The sequence below is a fragment of the Poromitra crassiceps genome, assembly GCF_964638095.1.
Source record: "Poromitra crassiceps genome assembly, chromosome: 15".
Taxonomy (NCBI): Eukaryota; Metazoa; Chordata; class Actinopteri; order Beryciformes; family Melamphaidae; genus Poromitra; species Poromitra crassiceps.
This window is the reverse complement of record NC_139634.1, coordinates 15,649,947-15,668,625: the sequence shown is the minus strand read 5'-3', so window position 1 is coordinate 15,668,625 and position 18,679 is coordinate 15,649,947. Positions and strand designations below refer to the sequence as shown.

At 43.8% G+C, this 18,679-nt stretch overlaps 1 protein-coding gene across 1 annotated transcript in view; it reads left to right on the top strand.

Annotated features, from left to right (window-relative positions):
• The window catches only part of LOC310789979 (testican-1-like), a gene marked incomplete at both ends in the record, with an annotated part of 94,401 nt that overhangs the window by 67,017 nt on the left and 8,705 nt on the right, over positions 1-18,679 (top strand). The window contains 3 exons of the mRNA XM_083651702.1: positions 2,552-2,666; positions 4,086-4,218; positions 6,711-6,831. Coding sequence (XP_083507828.1) covers positions 2,552-2,666; positions 4,086-4,218; positions 6,711-6,831 — 369 coding nt within the window. The remainder of the gene's footprint in view (positions 1-2,551; positions 2,667-4,085; positions 4,219-6,710; positions 6,832-18,679) is intronic.

Sequence of the window (18,679 nt, the reverse complement as noted above, 5' to 3'; positions counted from 1 at the left end):
AAGCTTTGACATCTTTATTACTTGTGCGTTGCTTTCATTTTCCCCCTGTCACTTTCTGATGTGTTTTTCCTTCTTCATTCTGCAATAGGACTCTACTTTATTTCTAAGGGCCCTGTATGAAGCATAGTACCTCTTTATTTCTAAGGGCCCTGTATGAAGCATAGTACCTCTTTATTTCTAAGGGCCCTGTATGAAGCATAGTACCTCTTTATTTCTAAGGGCCCTGTATGAAGCATAGTACCGTTGTGAGCAGATATAGTCTCCCTCTGTGTATTCATGGGTTGCAGTTTTGCAGTGTTTTTGTTCTGGCGGCCATCTTGAGCCCCGAACGCAGCACACAAATTTTTAGTACCTGTTTAAGTCTATTGGAGGACTGTTAAAACCATGGCCTCTTTGAACTCAAACTACTCTTTCATATTATGTACGACAAACTCCATTCAAACTTTAAACGGGTCACCACTTTTAATACTTTATCGCTTTACTGTAATTCAGCGTTTTGATTTTGTTTTTGTTTTTTTGTTTTACTTTTTGAGAAATCGCAGTTTAAGTTTGATACTTTTTTCAGCCTTTTGGGAGCTTATGGAGCCAACCTTGAGTGCGTGATGTCATAATTCACTCTAGCTGACTTTACAGCCCTTGTTTCAGCCTTAAAACTCATTATATAAGGATTTTTTTCCCGAAATGTCTATGGAGAAAATGAATGGGGAACTTACTTCTGGGGCGGGATACGTCACAAAAAGTCACATGCCTGTTGAGCTCTATTGTCTTTTCCCCCTAAGAACCAGGAAGTGCAGGGACTTCTGGGTAAGCCTAGAAAAAGACATCATCCCTGCGATACTCTATAGGCGTGTGTCGACCCCCAGCTGTGAGGTACACTGCGAGGATCAGACAAATAAAGAGATATTACGTGTGTGGCTGACACAGCAGTGTGATAGCGGTAATAATAAGCACTAATTATATACATAAAGGCCATGTAAACAGCAGCGCTGTGTGATGAGGTCAGAGACTAGTCGCTGTTCACCGTCACACCAGCTGGTAGTTAGCAGCTACATGCTAATGATGTATACAGTACACAGCACAGAGCTTTGATCTGTACACACGTCTTCATCAGCTCAGCCTTTGAAATCCTTTCAGTGCGTTCACTGTGTGTGTCGTTTAAAGGAACATGAGTTATTTGTCTTTGATCTCTTGTCATTAGCGTGTCTCTTTGTAGTTGTTGTTTTTTAGTCATTATGATGGACACACACATCTGATATGGCCTTTTTGATTGACAGGTCCACCATGACCATCAATCCAGAGCGTGCTGCCTGATGTCAGCTTGTCCTCTTTCATCCTCACTCCATCTTTTCTCTCTTTTACTGCCCCCTTCTCTTTCTCTCCCTCCCGTTCTACCACTCTTCCACCAGTGGGCGGACATTTAATTTTTTTGGAGGGTGGAATTATCACACCATCAAAATGTTATTTCCAAAGCCTTTTTTTACCATAGCTCACGCTGTAACATACAGTACAACTTACTGGCCAACCTTATTTCGGGTTGATTTCAGTGCAATATGACCCATCCATATGATATAAGTTACAGAACGCACCAACATATCGCAGCATCAAATGCACGCGTGACACAGAAGGACCTATGCCTCGACTTTCACTAAAGTAGTCACTATTAGCATCAGATGAACGAACCATTCACAATAGCGTACAGAATCAGCCTTACCACATAAAGCCATTTCCACGACTACTAGAATATGGCTTTTATCATCTAACTGAGTGCCACAGCGGAGACAAATGAAATGAAAGCAGTCTTAACTCGCCCTTCACCCCATCAGAGTGGGAGGCAGTGTTTTTCCTCTTGAGTGAAACACACTCCTCTCATCACACACGCTGGGTCACACGGGCCTTGTTGTTGATGCGGTGACCTTGTATTTCTGACCAATCATATGATCCGCTTCCGCTCTCCATGTTTCTTCTCTCCTTTCTTTTCTGTCACCTTGGACAGCAGCCAGCTGTGCCTCGCTGCCACGGCGATAACGTCACCATGGAGACCGATGTGGAAGATGATAGGGTCGACACTCCGAAATAACAGTCCTCATTAAGATACATCAGAACATTTATGACACAGTTTTTTTGTGTCAATATAACCTTTAGTCTTCTTTGTGAGAATGTACCAATTGGAAAATAGAAAGTCATCTTCAGTAGCCTCGAGATAGAGGCTAAAAGTATAGGTTTGCTACACAGTGTGGAGTTCATCCTTCAATACTTCATCAGGAAGTACAGGAGAAATTGACCGGAGAGTAAAGAGACATGGAGACATGACAGACTCAAGCTGGGATCTGACCTCAGGCAGTCACAGCATATTGATAGTTTCCAGGGTTCGACCATGGGCTCAGCAGAGCTGATCGATATCTCCCAGGTAAACAGATTGAACCATGAGATCATCACGACACAGTTAATGCTGATTCTCTGCCCCCCCTTTTTTTTTTGCTTTTTTTCCGTTACCGCAAACTCATTTGATCACAGCCGAGAGATGAAGTTTGGCCCTGCTCTCTCCCTGTAGGTCCAGACTCCACCAAGGACCCCTGTCTGAAAGTGCGCTGCCCTCCTCATAAGTTGTGTGTCAGCCATGACTACCAGACAGCCATCTGCACCAATCACAAGCAGCCACCCCACAGGTAAGAACCAATCACATGACTTGTAAACCACAATGTACTTGAATAAGATCAACACCAGGACAAAACAAGAACACAAGCTTAACCTTTCTGATTGTATTACATCACAGACCATTGCTCTGTTCTGTTACCCAGGAAGAACTGAAGCGTATGTCACATGAGACTTTAGTTTTAGGACAACTCAATAAGACAGGGGGAAGGAGGGTGGATGAAGAAAGAGAGTTTGGGTGTCGGTGTGGAATCTCACCCTGTTCATTTCAGTTATTGATATTCACTTTCCATCATTCCGGTGTCATGTGACTTTCTCTCTGCAGGGTTTTGGTTCTGTGGGGCGGCTGGCTCTTGTTGCAGCGCTGGGTGTTGGATCAGTAGGCAGCAGTGTTCTGTGAGCACACTTAAGCCACAAACATGCTTCAACGTGAGGCTCGAGCGGGACGTTGTCGGCGGCAGCTACAGTACACATAGATACTATAGTCGGACGTCAGCTTGACGAGGGGCTCCCAGGGGAGTGAGTCCACAGTGAAATCAGTAATATAGACCCTTTTCACGGCCGCCATTTTGTGTCGAAAAAGGCAGAATAAACACAGGTGCAAACAAAACGCTAATGAGGGTTTCCAAATTCCAATCATGGAAGTTTGAAACCCTCATTAGTGTTTTGCTTGCACCTGTGTTTATCCTGCCTTTTCAACACAAAATGGCCCCCGTGAGAAGGGTCCATTGTGTGATTTCACTATGATTTCAATGAGTAGAAGTTAGCCCAAGGAGAGAATGTAGTTTTCACTCTCTCCTGTTAGCTCCCAATCTACATTATAGTATACTTGCGCTGTTCACGTCAGCTGCGTCGATCCGACGGTGCGTGACATGTTTAGGGAGCTTAGCTTAGCTGGCATAGCTGTACAGCGGGCACGGCGCGGGCTTTGACGTCTGAGTATAAATGACACCTTAGAGGAGAGTCCTGGCAGATTTCGATCAGATGTAATTACACTCTATATTGAAAAGGCCTCAGTGGGCCAATCAGGTTTCTCTGGGTTCCTTCTCACCCTAACAAGCAGAAAAACAGTACTACTTGTATACAGAAAATCAGTACTTTACTGATTTTACAAGTCTAGAAAGTTCTTACTTTGTTCTGAGTAGTGCTGAAGAATGTTTTGAGAAGCACAACATTTCTCTCTAAATGCTTTTTAGCTGAGACCAGCAAATAGTATAAGTCAAAGTCACTCTGTTGGTCGGTCTGTCGGACCCAAGAATTTCAAAAACACCTACTGTGCAGACAGAGCTGTAGGGTACAGTTATACAATATGTACCCAAAATGGTTGCAGCTCATCACTAATTGCATGCTTCTTCAATTTGACTATGCATCTCCCTCTCTCTATCTATCTCTCTCTCTCTCTCTCTCTCTCTCTCTCCCTCTCTCCCCGTCAGTGTGAAACCTAGGAAAGGCAGCCTAGGCCACAAACACAGGCTGGAAGCTGGTGCTCATGGGAAATGTAGGCTGTGCTCAGTGCTGCAGCTCAGTCCTGTGTGCGGCTCCGACGGACACACCTACTCGTCCAAGGTGAGACCTCCTCCCGTCCATTTCTCAGTCTCACACACTCTCATTCTTTTAAAACAGTGTTTCATTAAAAGCATATTATCCCCCAGAGAGAAAGAGACAGACCCAGGGACACACACACACACACACACACACACAGCTAATTCAATTTGTGGAGAACAGGATCGAGCAGCGCCTGTCAACACATTTCATTAAACAACATTAACAGAGTTTGTTGTAGCAGCTAGAGGTGACAAGCAGGAAATGACGGATTTAAATTAGAATGTGGGAAATGACAGTGTCAGCTGGAGAAATCTAAGACCCGTGTGTGTGTGTGGGTGTGGGTGTGTGTGTGTGTGTGTGTGTGTGTGTGTGTGTGTGTGTGTGTGTGTGTTTTATGCACAGTCATGGTCTCGCACTGGCGACACTTGTCCCCGGCCCCTTGCAGGCAGAATTTACATAACCCATTTAAGTTTTTATTATTTCTCTTGGAGGGATTTTATGATTGGATTTTTTCCCCTCAACCAGTCCAAACAATTTCTTACCCGTCACTTATCTGACAAGAGAGTGATACTCTATGTACCCTTCACTTATCGGACAAGAGAGTGATACTCTATGTACCCTTCACTTATCGGACAAGAGAGTGATACTCTATGTACCCTTCACTTATCGGACAAGAGAGTGATACTCTATGTACCCTTCACTTATCTGAGTGATATTCTACGTACCCTTCACTTATCTGAGAAGAGAGTGATATTCTACGTACCCTTCACTTATCTAAGAAGAGAGTGATATTCTATGTACCCTTCACTTATCTGAGAAGAGAGTGATACTCTACGTACCTTTCACTTATCTGAGAAGAGAGTGATACTCTACGTACCCTTCACTTATCTAAGAAGAGAGTGATACTCTACGTACCCTTCACTTATCTAAGAAGAGAGTGATACTCTACGTACCCTTCACTTATCTAAGAAGAGAGTGATATTCTACGTACCCTTCACTTATCTAAGAAGAGAGTGATACTCTATGTACCCTTCACTTATCTAAGAAGAGAGTGATACTCTACGTACCCTTCACTTATCTGAGAAGAGAGTGATATTCTATGTACCTTTCACTTATCTGAGAAGAGAGTGATACTCTATGTACCCTTCACTTATCTGAGAAGAGAGTGATATTCTATGTACCCTTCACTTATCTAAGAAGAGAGTGATACTCTACGTACCCTTCACTTATCTGAGAAGAGAGTGATATTCTACGTACCCTTCACTTATCTAAGAAGAGAGTGATATTCTATGTACCCTTCACTTATCTAAGAAGAGAGTGATACTCTACGTACCCTTCACTTATCTGAGAAGAGAGTGATACTCTACGTACCCTTCACTTATCTAAGAAGAGAGTGATATTCTATGTACCCTTCACTTATCTAAGAAGAGAGTGATACTCTACATACCCTTCACTTATCTGAGAAGAGAGTGATACTCTACGTACCCTTCACTTATCTAAGAAGAGAGTGATATTCTATGTACCCTTCACTTATCTAAGAAGAGAGTGATACTCTACGTACCCTTCACTTATCTGAGAAGAGAGTGATACTCTACGTACCCTTCACTTATCTAAGAAGAGAGTGATATTCTATGTACCCTTCACTTATCTAAGAAGAGAGTGATACTCTACATACCCTTCACTTATCTGAGAAGAGAGTGATACTCTACGTACCCTTCACTTATCTAAGAAGAGAGTGATATTCTATGTACCCTTCACTTATCTAAGAAGAGAGTGATACTCTACATACCCTTCACTTATCTGAGACGAGAGTGATACTCTACGTACCCTTCACTTATCTGAGATGAGAGTGATACTCTACGTACCCTTCACTTATCTGAGACGAGAGTGATACTCTACGTAGTTGATTGACTTTTTGTCTTGTGTTGGGTTTGTGTGTTGGGTTGGTGTGTCTACTCTCGCTGCCTAATGGACACATCTGTTCATCATCAAAGACAAATGAGCAAGTCATTCCTTCACCTTCTTCGCTCTGTGAAGAACCAATGATATCACCCATTAAAACACCCAGTAACCTTTTTCACTTGCCACACAATTCACCAATTTTGTGTCTAAAAGTAACACAGGTGCAAGCAACACAGTAATGAGGGCCCCGGCAATGGATCACGAAATGGATTAGAAGTCGGGAACCCTCATTAATGTACTGCTTTGCTTGCACCTGTGTTACTTCCGGCCTTTTAGACAGGAAATGGGTGAATTGGGAGGGAAGTTTCTGCTAGTTACAAACAAGTAAAACTATACGCTTCATATCTGGGTGGTAAGAGTTCCATGTCTCTGCATAAAGGCAGCTACATCTAAAGATCTTTGTGTGTGTGTGTGTGTGTGTGTGTGTGTGTGTGTGTGTGTGTGTGTGTGTGTGTGTGTGTGTGTGTGTGTGTGTGTGTGTGTGTGTGTGTGTGTTGTCTACCAGATGCCACTAGATGCCATTACTTGTGAGTCTTTGTGTGTTTTTACAGTGTAAGCTGGAGTTCCAAGGCTGTCTGTCTGGGAAAGTGACCTCAGTGAAGTGTGAAGGACCGTGTCCCTGTTTGCCTGGTCAGGAACCCAGCAAACCCCCACACAAGACTGAGAAGACTGGTGAGTAGCTAGCTCTCTATTTAGATAGACTGGAGATTAGCTAGCTTCCTTTTTAAAGTCTGTGTAAAACTAATTCTTAGATTTGTTTTTAAACACATTACACAAAATAACTCGCTGAAAACATGTGAAAATACTTTGAACCATGAACCATTTTCGGGTGTGCCTTAAGAGGGCCCGGAGTGGTGGCTCGATTATGCAATAGAGACACTGCATGAAATAGGCCATGCCCATCACGGGGGAAAAGCTCTGTTCATTTCCACACACCAGCGACATTTTCCTTGAATTAAACATAGCTAAAAGCTGTTGTGTGGTGGGCTGCGCAGACAACAAATGTAAAAAATCGCCAGTTAAAGTTTTTTTGTACTCCTGAGCAAAACAAGGAAGCCATTGCGAATTGGCGAGAAGAAAAATGTGGATCTAGCTGTCAAGGAAGTAAGTTGGAGTGTTCATCTTCCGTATATACGATCTTTTTGTGCAACACGCAACCATGCACGCGACATACAGTAGGAGAACGCCAGGATTGGAGGGGGGGTTTCTGTTTCCCCCCGTTTTGGGCGTGGTTTCTGAATGATGACGCGTTGCGCAGTGTCTCTATGGAGGCCCCGTCCCCTAACACTATATAAAGTACCTTTACCCTGGAGATTCAAAAATGCCTCTAGTATGTATAAACCCCCCCAGAGTTTCAGAGCAGAGAATAGTGCTTATTTTTTTTCATGATTTAGAAACCTAATTTTATGTACTCTGCAACATTTTTAATCGTTCAAATTTGGCTGGATGGTTTTGACTGCATCTTTGGAAACAAGTTGCACAATTTGTTAGTCAGTCTGTGATATAGTCAGTCTGTGATATAGTCAGTCTGTGATATAGTCAGTCTGGTTTGTAGCTCTGTCTGGATGATGGAGGGATGATACTTTGTTGTCAATCTTTTTTTTTTTTTTTTTTTACATGTAACTGTATATCAGTCAGTTTACACAGGAGGTACTGAAATTAAGTAGTCTCACGTGGTCAGACCCAACGTCTTGCGTCAGCAGGCTTATGTAGCAGCCTACTGTATCGTATCTACGGCTCGGCTGGCTACTGCCAGACGAGAAATGAAGAACACTGTTTTGCAATTTCCCCTGTCCATATGAATATTAATCAGTGAGCATTCCCTGAAGTGAATGCTTGATTGAATGTTGTTGTGCAGGAAAAACAATGCTTTTGGAAACTGTGTGTGTGTGTGTGTGTGTGTGTGTGTGTGTGTGTGTGTGTGTGTGTGTGTGTGTGTGTGTGTGTGTGTGTGTGTGTGTGTGTGTGTGCGTGCGTGCGTGACTGCGTGTGTGTGTGTGCATGCGTGCGTGCATGCTTTTGGAAACTGTGTGTGTGTGTGCGCGCGTGTGTGTGTGTGTGTGCGCGTATGTGTGTGTGTAGAGAAAAGGAGAGCTTAATCTTGCATTTGATATGCACATATTTCCATCTCTGGATCTACATGCTAGGATTAAAATGTTGGATAGCTAAATTGGTGAATGTTTGTTTATCATCCTATATACAGTATTTATACAGAGTGTGTGTGTGTGTGTGTGTGTGTGTGTGTGTGTGTGTGTGTGTGTGTGTGTGTGTGTGTGTGTGTGTGTGTGTGTGTGTGTGTGAAGCAGAGTGAAGCAGAAGTGATTTAAGTCATGAATATGGATGGTGTCCTGATGGGACGCTCCCTAGATTTCAGAGATGAAAACTCTCATCTATCTTTGAGAATCAGCCTTCTCTCTGTCTGTTTTATTATTCAGAGACAGAGCTGGAATATTGTCTCATGTTTATCAGAAACATGAGCAAGCAATTCCACTCCATAATTAATCTCCATCATTGCTCCATGGAAACAAGTTTGTTTGTTTTACGGAGAGCTTTTGGAACGAGGATTGTGTCCCAGCTCAAACAAGACATTTCAAATTGAATGGGGACGTTGCAAAAAGAAGAAAGATCTCAAGCAAATCATTTCTAAGTGAGTGCAAAGTGTTTGTCTTTTGATTCAAATAGCGATCCCTTGTTTACAGTTTTCCCCTCTTCGCCAGTGGTTCCCAAACTCGGGTGCGCGTACCCCTAGGGGTATGTGGAGGTACTACAGGGGATACTTGAGAGAAAGCGGAAAATGTAAAAATGTAAGAATAAACCATGGAAATAGATGAAAGGTTCAAATAAATCTGCTCAGGAGGCACTAATTGCAGCTCTTTCACTCCATTTCTTATTTTGTAATGTTATATTCTTCAAAAGGTGGGTTATCATTCATTCATTGCATTATAATGCTATAGTTTTCTCTTGCCGTTTTCTACGCAAAATGTTGTGGTCGGGTAAAGGGGGTAGCCTACTTGGATTCAGAAATCAGGGAAAAGGGTACTGAAGCCAAAAACGTTTGAGGACCACTGGTTTATGCTGATGAAGACTTTGCCATCAGTGCTAGTATTTACTTTTACGATTCTTTTTTTTTTTTATCCCATTTTTATCCCCCATTATTGCTAATTTTGGGGGATACTTTTACGGTTCGGACACAACCATCTCAAACATGGGGAAAGAGTGTGTTATGGTGAGTTGATATCAAGAAGGATGTGCTGGATGAGCAGAAGTAAATCATTAATTCAAAACTGTATAGATGGTGAGGCTCTGTTACCTTACTGTTTTTCTTTCATCACTATCTCTGTCTTCTCACTCCATCTATCCCTTACTACACGTTTGACTGATAGCCCTGATGACTAACGATTTGTCAGCATTGCAGGCTGCACATTGGCATCTTCCTCTCTGCTTTTTGACAAGGCAGAGTGGATCCTGCTAAATGTTACACTGCCCCCTGCCCGTCAACAACTTGTTCTTTATCACTAATTTAAAGAGTTTAAAAAGGAAGCAAACCGGAATGTGGCTTCAAATAAACAGAAGAACTCTCTTCAACAAGAGATTTAAAAAAAATGCATGTAGTGGTAATGTATTTCACATTGATTTCCAGCCACTACAATGAACAGTGAATATAATTATTTGGCACCAAATCCAATCAGCCAAACAACAGGAGGTCTATGTTGTATTTCTAGACCTGGGGGGGGAAGCATTCAGCTCAGTAACACACAACCTTCTGTGGGTGGCTTTTGATTTCTGTAGAGTACCAAAATGTTATTAAAATGATTTAAGCCTATTTCCAAGAAAATACAAATATGATTCATACCACTGGAATTTATCTTCTGAAGGAGCCTGAAGAGAGCAGCAAGGAAAGCAAGTACAAAGAAAAGACACCTGCTGGGGTCCAAAGTATGGAGATCTCTCATGACTAATACCTTTTTTTACATCAAAAGTCCCATTAGTACATGTGTTTTTGTTACCCAGGAAAGCAGCAGGGGGTAGCAGCAGCAGCATCGCCTTTTAAGTAAGGGATAATGTATATTGAGGCGGTGATTACGGGGGAAATAATGACCGACAGGTGATGATTTAGCCCGACGCGCAGCGGAGGGCTTAATCATCACCTGACGGTCATTATTTCCAGTAATCACCGGCTGACTATACATTATCCCGCTTAGAACACGGCCTACAACTAAATCATTCAATAATCTGACAAAAATAATTATTCAAATAGATTTTTTAATAGCGTTTTCAACGGCAAAGCGCTTTCATTCGTAATTGGCACACAAGACACCACAGGTGCAACTGGTTGGCCTAATTAGTAGTGTTTGCTGACAAAAAGCTCTTATCAACTGATTAATCCAGGTGTGGCAGAGCAGCGGTCGGTTGTCGAGAAATAATGACCGGTGAATATTGTTGATTGACCAATCAGAATCGAGTATTCGAGAGAGCCGTGTTCTAAACTTTTATATTGCACTCTCAACCCGCGTTTCTCCATGGCTGCGGGCTGTCTCTTCCCCCTCCGTTTTCCCTTCTTCTCTCACGGCGCTGTGTCAGGCCACCCAAAACAAAATGGAAACTTCCGGGTAAAAATTTCAAACTAACGTCATTTAAACAAGTAAATAGCCTGACTGATGCAAGTTGGAGGAGAAAAAGGTGTTTCAACAAACGAAGCAGCAAACATTGTATCAAAATACTCGTTGTGATGTTAAGATGACATAAAATGGCTGTAAAGCATGACTCAAAATGTTTAACGTTACAATGAGGGTTTTATTTTTGAAAGAGCTAAAGCGGACGGCCTACTTACATTCTGGCTGACTTGATGCTCTCTGCGCGTGGGCTGTGGGGTGCATGAGAGATGCTTTTTTTTCTCTGCATATTCTGTCAATGTAAAATAATTAACCGTTAAGAAAGTCGAATTTCAGGCTGTGGGAATCACTGAATCTCACTGACTCACGCTGGAAAAGGGGCGACAACTCAGGCGGAGGAGAAGCAGGGTCGGAAAATCATGGGTTGGACCACCGCCAAGATTTATATCGCCAGCCGGAGCAGAGCCACCGCGTAAAAACCCACCTCACTTGCAGGGTCGCTCTATCGGCTAAACGGCCCGGCTTGGAAACTTTTAGACTGAAGAAAATGCCACTAGTTTGTGGATATTAGTGGGGTTTTTGGCCAGTCTAAAAAGGGCTTTAGAGGAATTATACACTGTATTGCATGGCTGTGGTAGTAGTCATACTGTACACCATTCTCAGATCTTAGTTTAAGCTTCTTACTTAATTAAGCAGTTTTGTTAACTGAACTACTTCAAGATAGGGGGGTCGGCCACCACATCCTTGTTCTCTCTGCCTATTCACTAAATCATGTTTGTTTTTTGCTCTCTCTCTCAAATGTAGTAATTGAGCGTTTGAGCAGCCTTGAGCTGAAATGTTAACACTGCTGTCGAGTGTGTGAACGTGGCTAAATCCTTTCCCAACTTGTCCCTTGATCCCATATTAATGGGTGGGGAGGGGAGTGCTTAGTCATTAATTAGACATGCTACAGTAAGTCTGTGCTCGTTAAGGGGAACGGGCTTCTTTAAGCCTGCAGTACCTCATGATCTCACAGCCATGAGCAAAGCAAAGTCAGTGATTGAATGGGCTAAATCCCCAGCCAAAATTAAATTTGTCCTTGCAGCAGTGTCTGACAGACACACACAGAGCGCACGCACAAACAAACACACACACACACACACACACACACACACACACACACATCTACACACACACACACACACACACACACCTACACACAGAGCGCACAGAAGGACGTTTTTTGTTCCGTTGATCTCCTCGTTCTACTCGTCCTCGTTCTCTCTTCTGTCTGCTAATGGAGTGGTTTTGAAGTGAGCAGGAAAGTTGCAGAAACATGCCTTATCAGCACACACTCTAACACACACACACACACACACACACACACACACACACACACACACACTCTAAACACACACACACACACACACACACACACACACACACACACACACACACACACACACACAGACAAGCTAGGGAATATAATAAGGGTGCATGATTGGTGGGGGATGTTGGGGGAAAGGGCAGCCAATGAGGATGCAGAAAAGGGACACAGAGGGACTATAGGGGAAAGAAGGTGAATGATGACACAGCCTAAAGTGTGATGACGCAGCATAAAGTGCAACCCAACCATAGTGTGTTTTTAGAGGGTGACATTGTATTCATTCACTTTTAGAGTCAGAGTAGCATAAGAGTTCTGATTTAGGATGAGCAGTCACACGCCTGCTGATCATTTTATAAGCACATTTTGGGGGGAAAGGAGCAGCTTACATACCTGTAGTAATCACTGTTTTTATGGTGATGAATGTGTTGTCAGCTGATAGAGAGTGAGAGCATCTGCTGCATAGAACATGCAGAGATTCCCCACGTGAGGAGAAAAGAGGTGATTTGGTCAGAGTGGATCGTGGGACATGAACTGCGAAGCCAATCAGAAAGACGCGATGATGATGATGATGATGATGATATCACAGAGGGTGACAGGTGGTGGTTGTCATTTCTTCTTTCCATCAAGGTAGAATCCTCAGGTGACGCTGGCTTTGCTGCTAAACTATTTCAGAACAACACAGCACTCCATGACTGGCCTGAAGCCTGCATTATATATATAGTCATTATGTCCACATCACCTCTGTTTGTACCGCTAGCTATGCTGTTACTGCAGTGTGTGTGTGTGCGTGTGCGTGTGCGCGTGTGCGCGTGTGTGTGTGTGTGTGTGTGTGTGTGTGTGTGTGCGTGTGTGTGTGTGTGTTATCCCTATCTCGCGCTCACCTGTCACTCAGTTTGACCTGTGTTTTTCCTCTCGCCTTAATTCTCCCTTTGAGCTGATAACAGATTCATGTCAGAGAGGTTCCTCCTCTCAGAGTAATCTCCACCGCTTTGCATTACTTTGAAATTCACTGTCACTTCAAACAACATCTCCAGGCCAACGCTTGCTTATGTGAGTATAGCTAGGGGGCTGGGTAATGACTCCTCAAGACCTTTTTCTCTGCTTTCCAAAGTGTCAAACTAAGAGTGGAAGGTAAACTCAGGCAAGCAGAGCCCCTGGGTCTTGATAGAGAAGGCTTCTCAAAACCCGCTGTCCTTGGGTCAACGCAGAGATAACATGGTCACACAGAGACCTAGACTAAGAAGATTAACCAGATGAAACTGCTCTCAGATTTGTGCCCCTATTGTGATAGACTCTGTGTGGACTCATGAGTGTGGTGAGATTCAGACACTTTGCCCTAGGAGTTGAGGTGAAAAGGTCCCTCTCCCTTTCTCTCTACCAGTCTCCGTCTCTGTGCCGGCCGGCGCTGATGGCCGGCAGCTGAGACAGTGTATTAGTGATCATTCTCTGGAATAAAGCCTCAACCTACTGCCCGTGAAATAGTTCTGGGGCGCTGATGGCTCGGAGCAGAGAAAATCAAACACACCCTTGTATCTTTTTAACGAATCTGACTTTCTATCTTCTTCATATCTCCAGGGTGTCTCAGTCAATTTCTTCGCCCCTCTTTCCTTGTTAAAAAAGTGTCGCCTCACTTCTCTCTCTCCGCCATTTCTTTCTGACTGTCATCTTCATGGCATCAGACCACAGAACCCAGATAGCATTGAGATCATTTCACCAACAAAGTTAGAAATAGAAAAACCACCAGGAAGAACGTGAAGGCTTCAACTTTGAAATATAGGCCTAAAAAACTGTGAATAGGAGGGTGATGAAAGCAGTAATATCAACCCAAGGACACATTTAAAACAATGCAGGACTTGAGTGGTGGGCAGCTGGTGTTTCATATCATGCGTGAGGCATATTTCAGAGGCCCATACGCCAAATCGCACGCACTTAAATGATGCACTTTGTGCAGTACAGTAAACTGGCCACACGGACAGCTTAGAATGAGAATCAAACGCACTGACAGCTGCATTCACAGTCTGAATGAAGAGGCTGCTGAAGAACCAGCCCAACTATTTGACAGTGCTAAGTTCTGTTGTGACGAAGAGGCAAGAGTTGCATGAAGTATCTCCCACCTGCTTCTCCATCTCATGTTTATTCCACATGAACTCTCCCTCCACTGCTGCATGTTGTGGACCCGCATGTTTCTTTTCATTTGGAATTATGGCCGCATGGGCGCATATTCCACCTGACTTTAATGACATAGAGACAAAGTATCGACACACAAGCACAGCACTTACTATCTCTCAGCGCCCCCGGTGGTCCGGAGGCCCCCGGGGGCATCTGTTCTGCTTGTACATTCACTAGTCTAGCCTGGGTTAGTCTCTGTCACAGTGTCTGGCTACACACAGAGTACTGTTGGCAGTGTGGTTCCACCGAGGAAAGCCCATTACCTGGCTTGTTAATCTACTTCTTCTAATGAGAGTGTGGAGGACACTCCATCAGTCTCTCCTCTCAGTGTGACGTGTATCTTCAATCTTCAGTCGCCGCTCTCCCTCGCTCACAAACAAAGGTCGTTACTCCTATGAGAGAACCAGAATGATGACCGGGGAGAGCAGACGATGAAACGAGAAGTAAATAAATAATCCTATAGCCTTATCAGTCATCCTTTAAATACTGTAATGCATGTGTGTGATGTATCTGTGTGTGTGTGTGTGTGTGTGTGTGTGTGTGTGTGTGTGTGTGTGTGTGTGTGTGTGTGTGTGTGTGTGTGTGTGTGTGTGATGTATCTGTGTGTGTGTGTGTGTGTGTGTGTGTGTGTGTGTGTGTGTGTGTGTGTGTGTGTGTGTGTGTGTGTGTGTATATTTGTGTCTGAAGAAATGATGGCCATTGCATAGACTTTCTAACAGTCCCTATAGATCTGAGATAAGATAACAGACATGAAAGACAGGAAGAGTGAGGGGATGTGGGAGATGGTGGAAGGGGGTGGAGGGTAGGTCATTCCCAGCCATGAGCCAGTGTTTGATATCCGACTGTCTTGGAGTCAGATCGATAGTTTCTCCTGTGCACTTGGTGAGAAGCACACATGCTTTCTGACTGAACGTATAGTACTTAGACACACATAAATACACACACACATCATACTGTTGTACACCTCTTCTACCCCTCCCACCTCCTCTTCACTCCATTTAGCCACATATATACTCCATCATCTTTCGTTCCTCCTCTCCTTCCTTTCTCAATTATCTCCTCGTTCCCTCTCTTCCTACGTCTGTCTCCCCGTACCTCTGCTTGCACTCTATCTATCTCCCTCACTCCTCTGTCCTACTTATACATCTCCCATCTCGCCCTCCCTCTCTCCATTGTTCCTGCTCTTCCTCCTCCTCTCTCCCTCTCCACCTCTTCCTCCCCTCTGCGGCTCCATTCTTGTATTTGTTGGTGACACTTTCCTCTGTAGTGATGGCTCTGTGTCTGTCATGTCTGCGTAGATCATCAGTGAGGAGTCTCAACCTGTTTCATATCATGGACCCCTAATTGAGTTCAAATTAGAGCCACAGATCCCCCATTTGACTCTCAGACCCAAATCTGAGAACACTTTTATTGTCAGATGATTTTGTCCAGAATTCCATGACTGTCTGTATTGTAGGTATAGATAACAGTGATCAAATTAATTTCATTCCTCTACATTTCTAATTGTGTGCACGTTTTGTAAATGGTGAAGTTTAACAATTCATCAATTTGCTGGGGACCTCCTGGAACTCCTTCAAGGACCCTTGGTGGTTGGACCCCACGTTGAGACCCACTGGTGTAGAGCAGTGTTTCCCAACCTTTTCTGGCTTGTGTACCCCTTGAGCTGTTTCGCCATGCCAATAGTACCCCCTCACTCAGGCGTGTTGATGATTCTCTAAATTAGTTCTATTAAACTCATATTATACTTTTAGTATCTAACATGACTGATTATTCCATGAAAATAATTTGAATGAATCCCCTTTATAATATGATCCTGGTGGGTTGAAAAAGTCTTCATTTTTTACCAACACTGACCGGACATGCGTACATAGCATTTTAGAAATGGGCATATGAAATGACTTGGAATACTGTTTTTTTTGTTTTTTGTTGTTTTGGAAATAAATTGTGATCCGCAATCTTTCCACGTACCCCCTGCAAGCTGCTCAAGTACCCCTAGGGGTACACGTACCCCTGGTTGGGAACCACTGGTGTAGAGGATTCACTGTAACACCCCCCCCCCCCCCCACACACACACACACACACACACACACAAACACAAACACTCACTCACTCACTCACATATACTATCTTTCTCTTTCCTTCCTCTGTGTGTCTCTCTCCTGCTATATCTCCATGACCAGGCCTTGATGTTACTGTAATGATGTTGATATTATTGATGATGACCTTGACTGGAGCTCTTGTCGGGAGCTTTCTGTCTGTAGCGTCTTTGGTGGAGAGTGTGCTCTCCACTCGCTCCTGAAGGATCTAACCTCTATCACCTACAGACAAACAAGTTAGCCTTGAGACCCTGCTTAATCCAGCTTCCATTAAGTCAGTAGGAGAGGTCATTTCTCAGCATGCCGTGCGTCTCCAGTCTCTCCTCCATCAGCATACTGCAGCACAGATTAGTCATGGCTCCCTCCTGGCCAATGGAAAAGCACCTGTAGGAGGTTTAGGTTGTGTCACAGATTTATATCAAATCTTATTGTTATTGTGTGTAGTTGTAGTTATTGTTTGCGACCTATGGAAATGCTTTTGGAGACGGTGCTGTGATGCACACGTTTGGCGAGCCAACATTAGCATGGAAATTTGGGATCTAAATTATTTGAGTGTGTTCTACTGCGGTATTTGGGAATTTGCTATATTATGGCACCAGCTTGATGACACCATCGACCACATTTGCGATCGTGTGGCTGATGAATGGCTGTGATACGCCCGTCCGGTCAGCTGTCTCCCTCTGGACCGCCCCGGCGGCCAGGAAAGGTGAGAGCAGACAGCACCAGCAGCACGTGGAAGAAGGACAGGCTGGGGCCTTTTTGGTCTCCTGCACAGCTGTGGCTCCAGGGTGTTGCAGAGGTCCAGGAGAATGACCCTCAGTAGACTAAAGTGCATCATGAACCATCTGCACCGTCTCTGAAGACACATTCTGTCCTCAAGGCCGCTGCAATAACAGCAAATGCGGCATTGTCATGTTTGGCTGCACGCGCTTGGGCCTTTACATCATGAGTCATCACTTTGATCAGTCAGCTCAATGTGTTTTCAATGGAACAGAATTGGAGGTTCAAGGTTTCTTTATTTCGTCTCCCTAGGGAGAAATTTGTTTCAGAGTAAGGGCCAGCTGCATACAGTACATAAATACAGTTTAACAATACAACATACAACATTACACATACACCCATGATAAAGTGCTCATTGCTCACTAATTAATTTAATTTATCAGTTTAATTGAGGAACAAATTAATGTTTGTATCTATTATACCTACACAGATGTACCCTGTATCTCCTGGCAGATTGCAGTAACTCATACTCAGAATTCAGTACATGAGAGGGGTCGGATAGGATTTTGCGAGCTTGTCTCATCGTCGTTTAATATGCTTGTTTAATATGGTTATCAGTAGGCTTGCAAATAAATTGAAACACATTTTGCTGTCTGTAATGACTTTTTGACTTTTTTATGAGAAAGTAGAAACCTCAGATCCATCAGATCTGCCTTCAGCCATGTTATTTTCACATGTCGCGCACTCATTTCAATTGTGTGCCATCCGAGCGCCGCAAAACCCCTCATCTTATTATAGTAGTGAGATTGTACCAAAGAGCAAATTCAGATCAGAAAAAAAAGGATGCAGGAAATGTTTGTGAAAACTATTCTTCTATGCACGGTTTGTGAATTAACCTGATTGTTTGGAGTCAGAATTTAACCTCTGATCCGGTCTGTTTATGCTGATTGGTTCTGATATATCCACCGTATGGCTTACTAGTCTATGTCTCAGTGAAGTTGACAAACATGTTATGGGTTGAAATGTACTGTTCTGGCTCCATGTCTCTGTCTCCGTTGTGCTGCAGTCTGAGCTGTGTGTTCTTACAGCAACATATGGCATCAGTGTTGCTTCGCCAGTTGCTCCTCTATCTGATCAGATGTGTCCTCTCCAGGTACAGCTGTGTCATTCTCCAGCCTGGTGTGCTGTATGGAACAGTGGCTAGAGGCTGATAACCTGCTAACCTGGCACCCCCAGCTCTCTTCCTTTGTTTGCTCTTTCCTTCCTATACTCTTCCTCTCCATTCATTGATTTGTTTTTCCATAGAAGAGGCGGAGGGAGGAGGAGGAGGGAGGATGAGGAGGGAGGATGAGGAGGGAGAGGTAGGCATCTTTAAAGGCCAGACACACCAAGGTGATTTTCGGCCGCCGGCAATGTCTGGACCGTTGGTGAGCACTGAGCAGCTAGTTGGGGCTTTTGTGTCTCTGGGGCTTTGCATACACACACAGAAGCAGTGCTCATACGATGTGCTTCATTATAAAGGGCAAGAGTGAATTAGCTATAGGCTATGTGTGTAT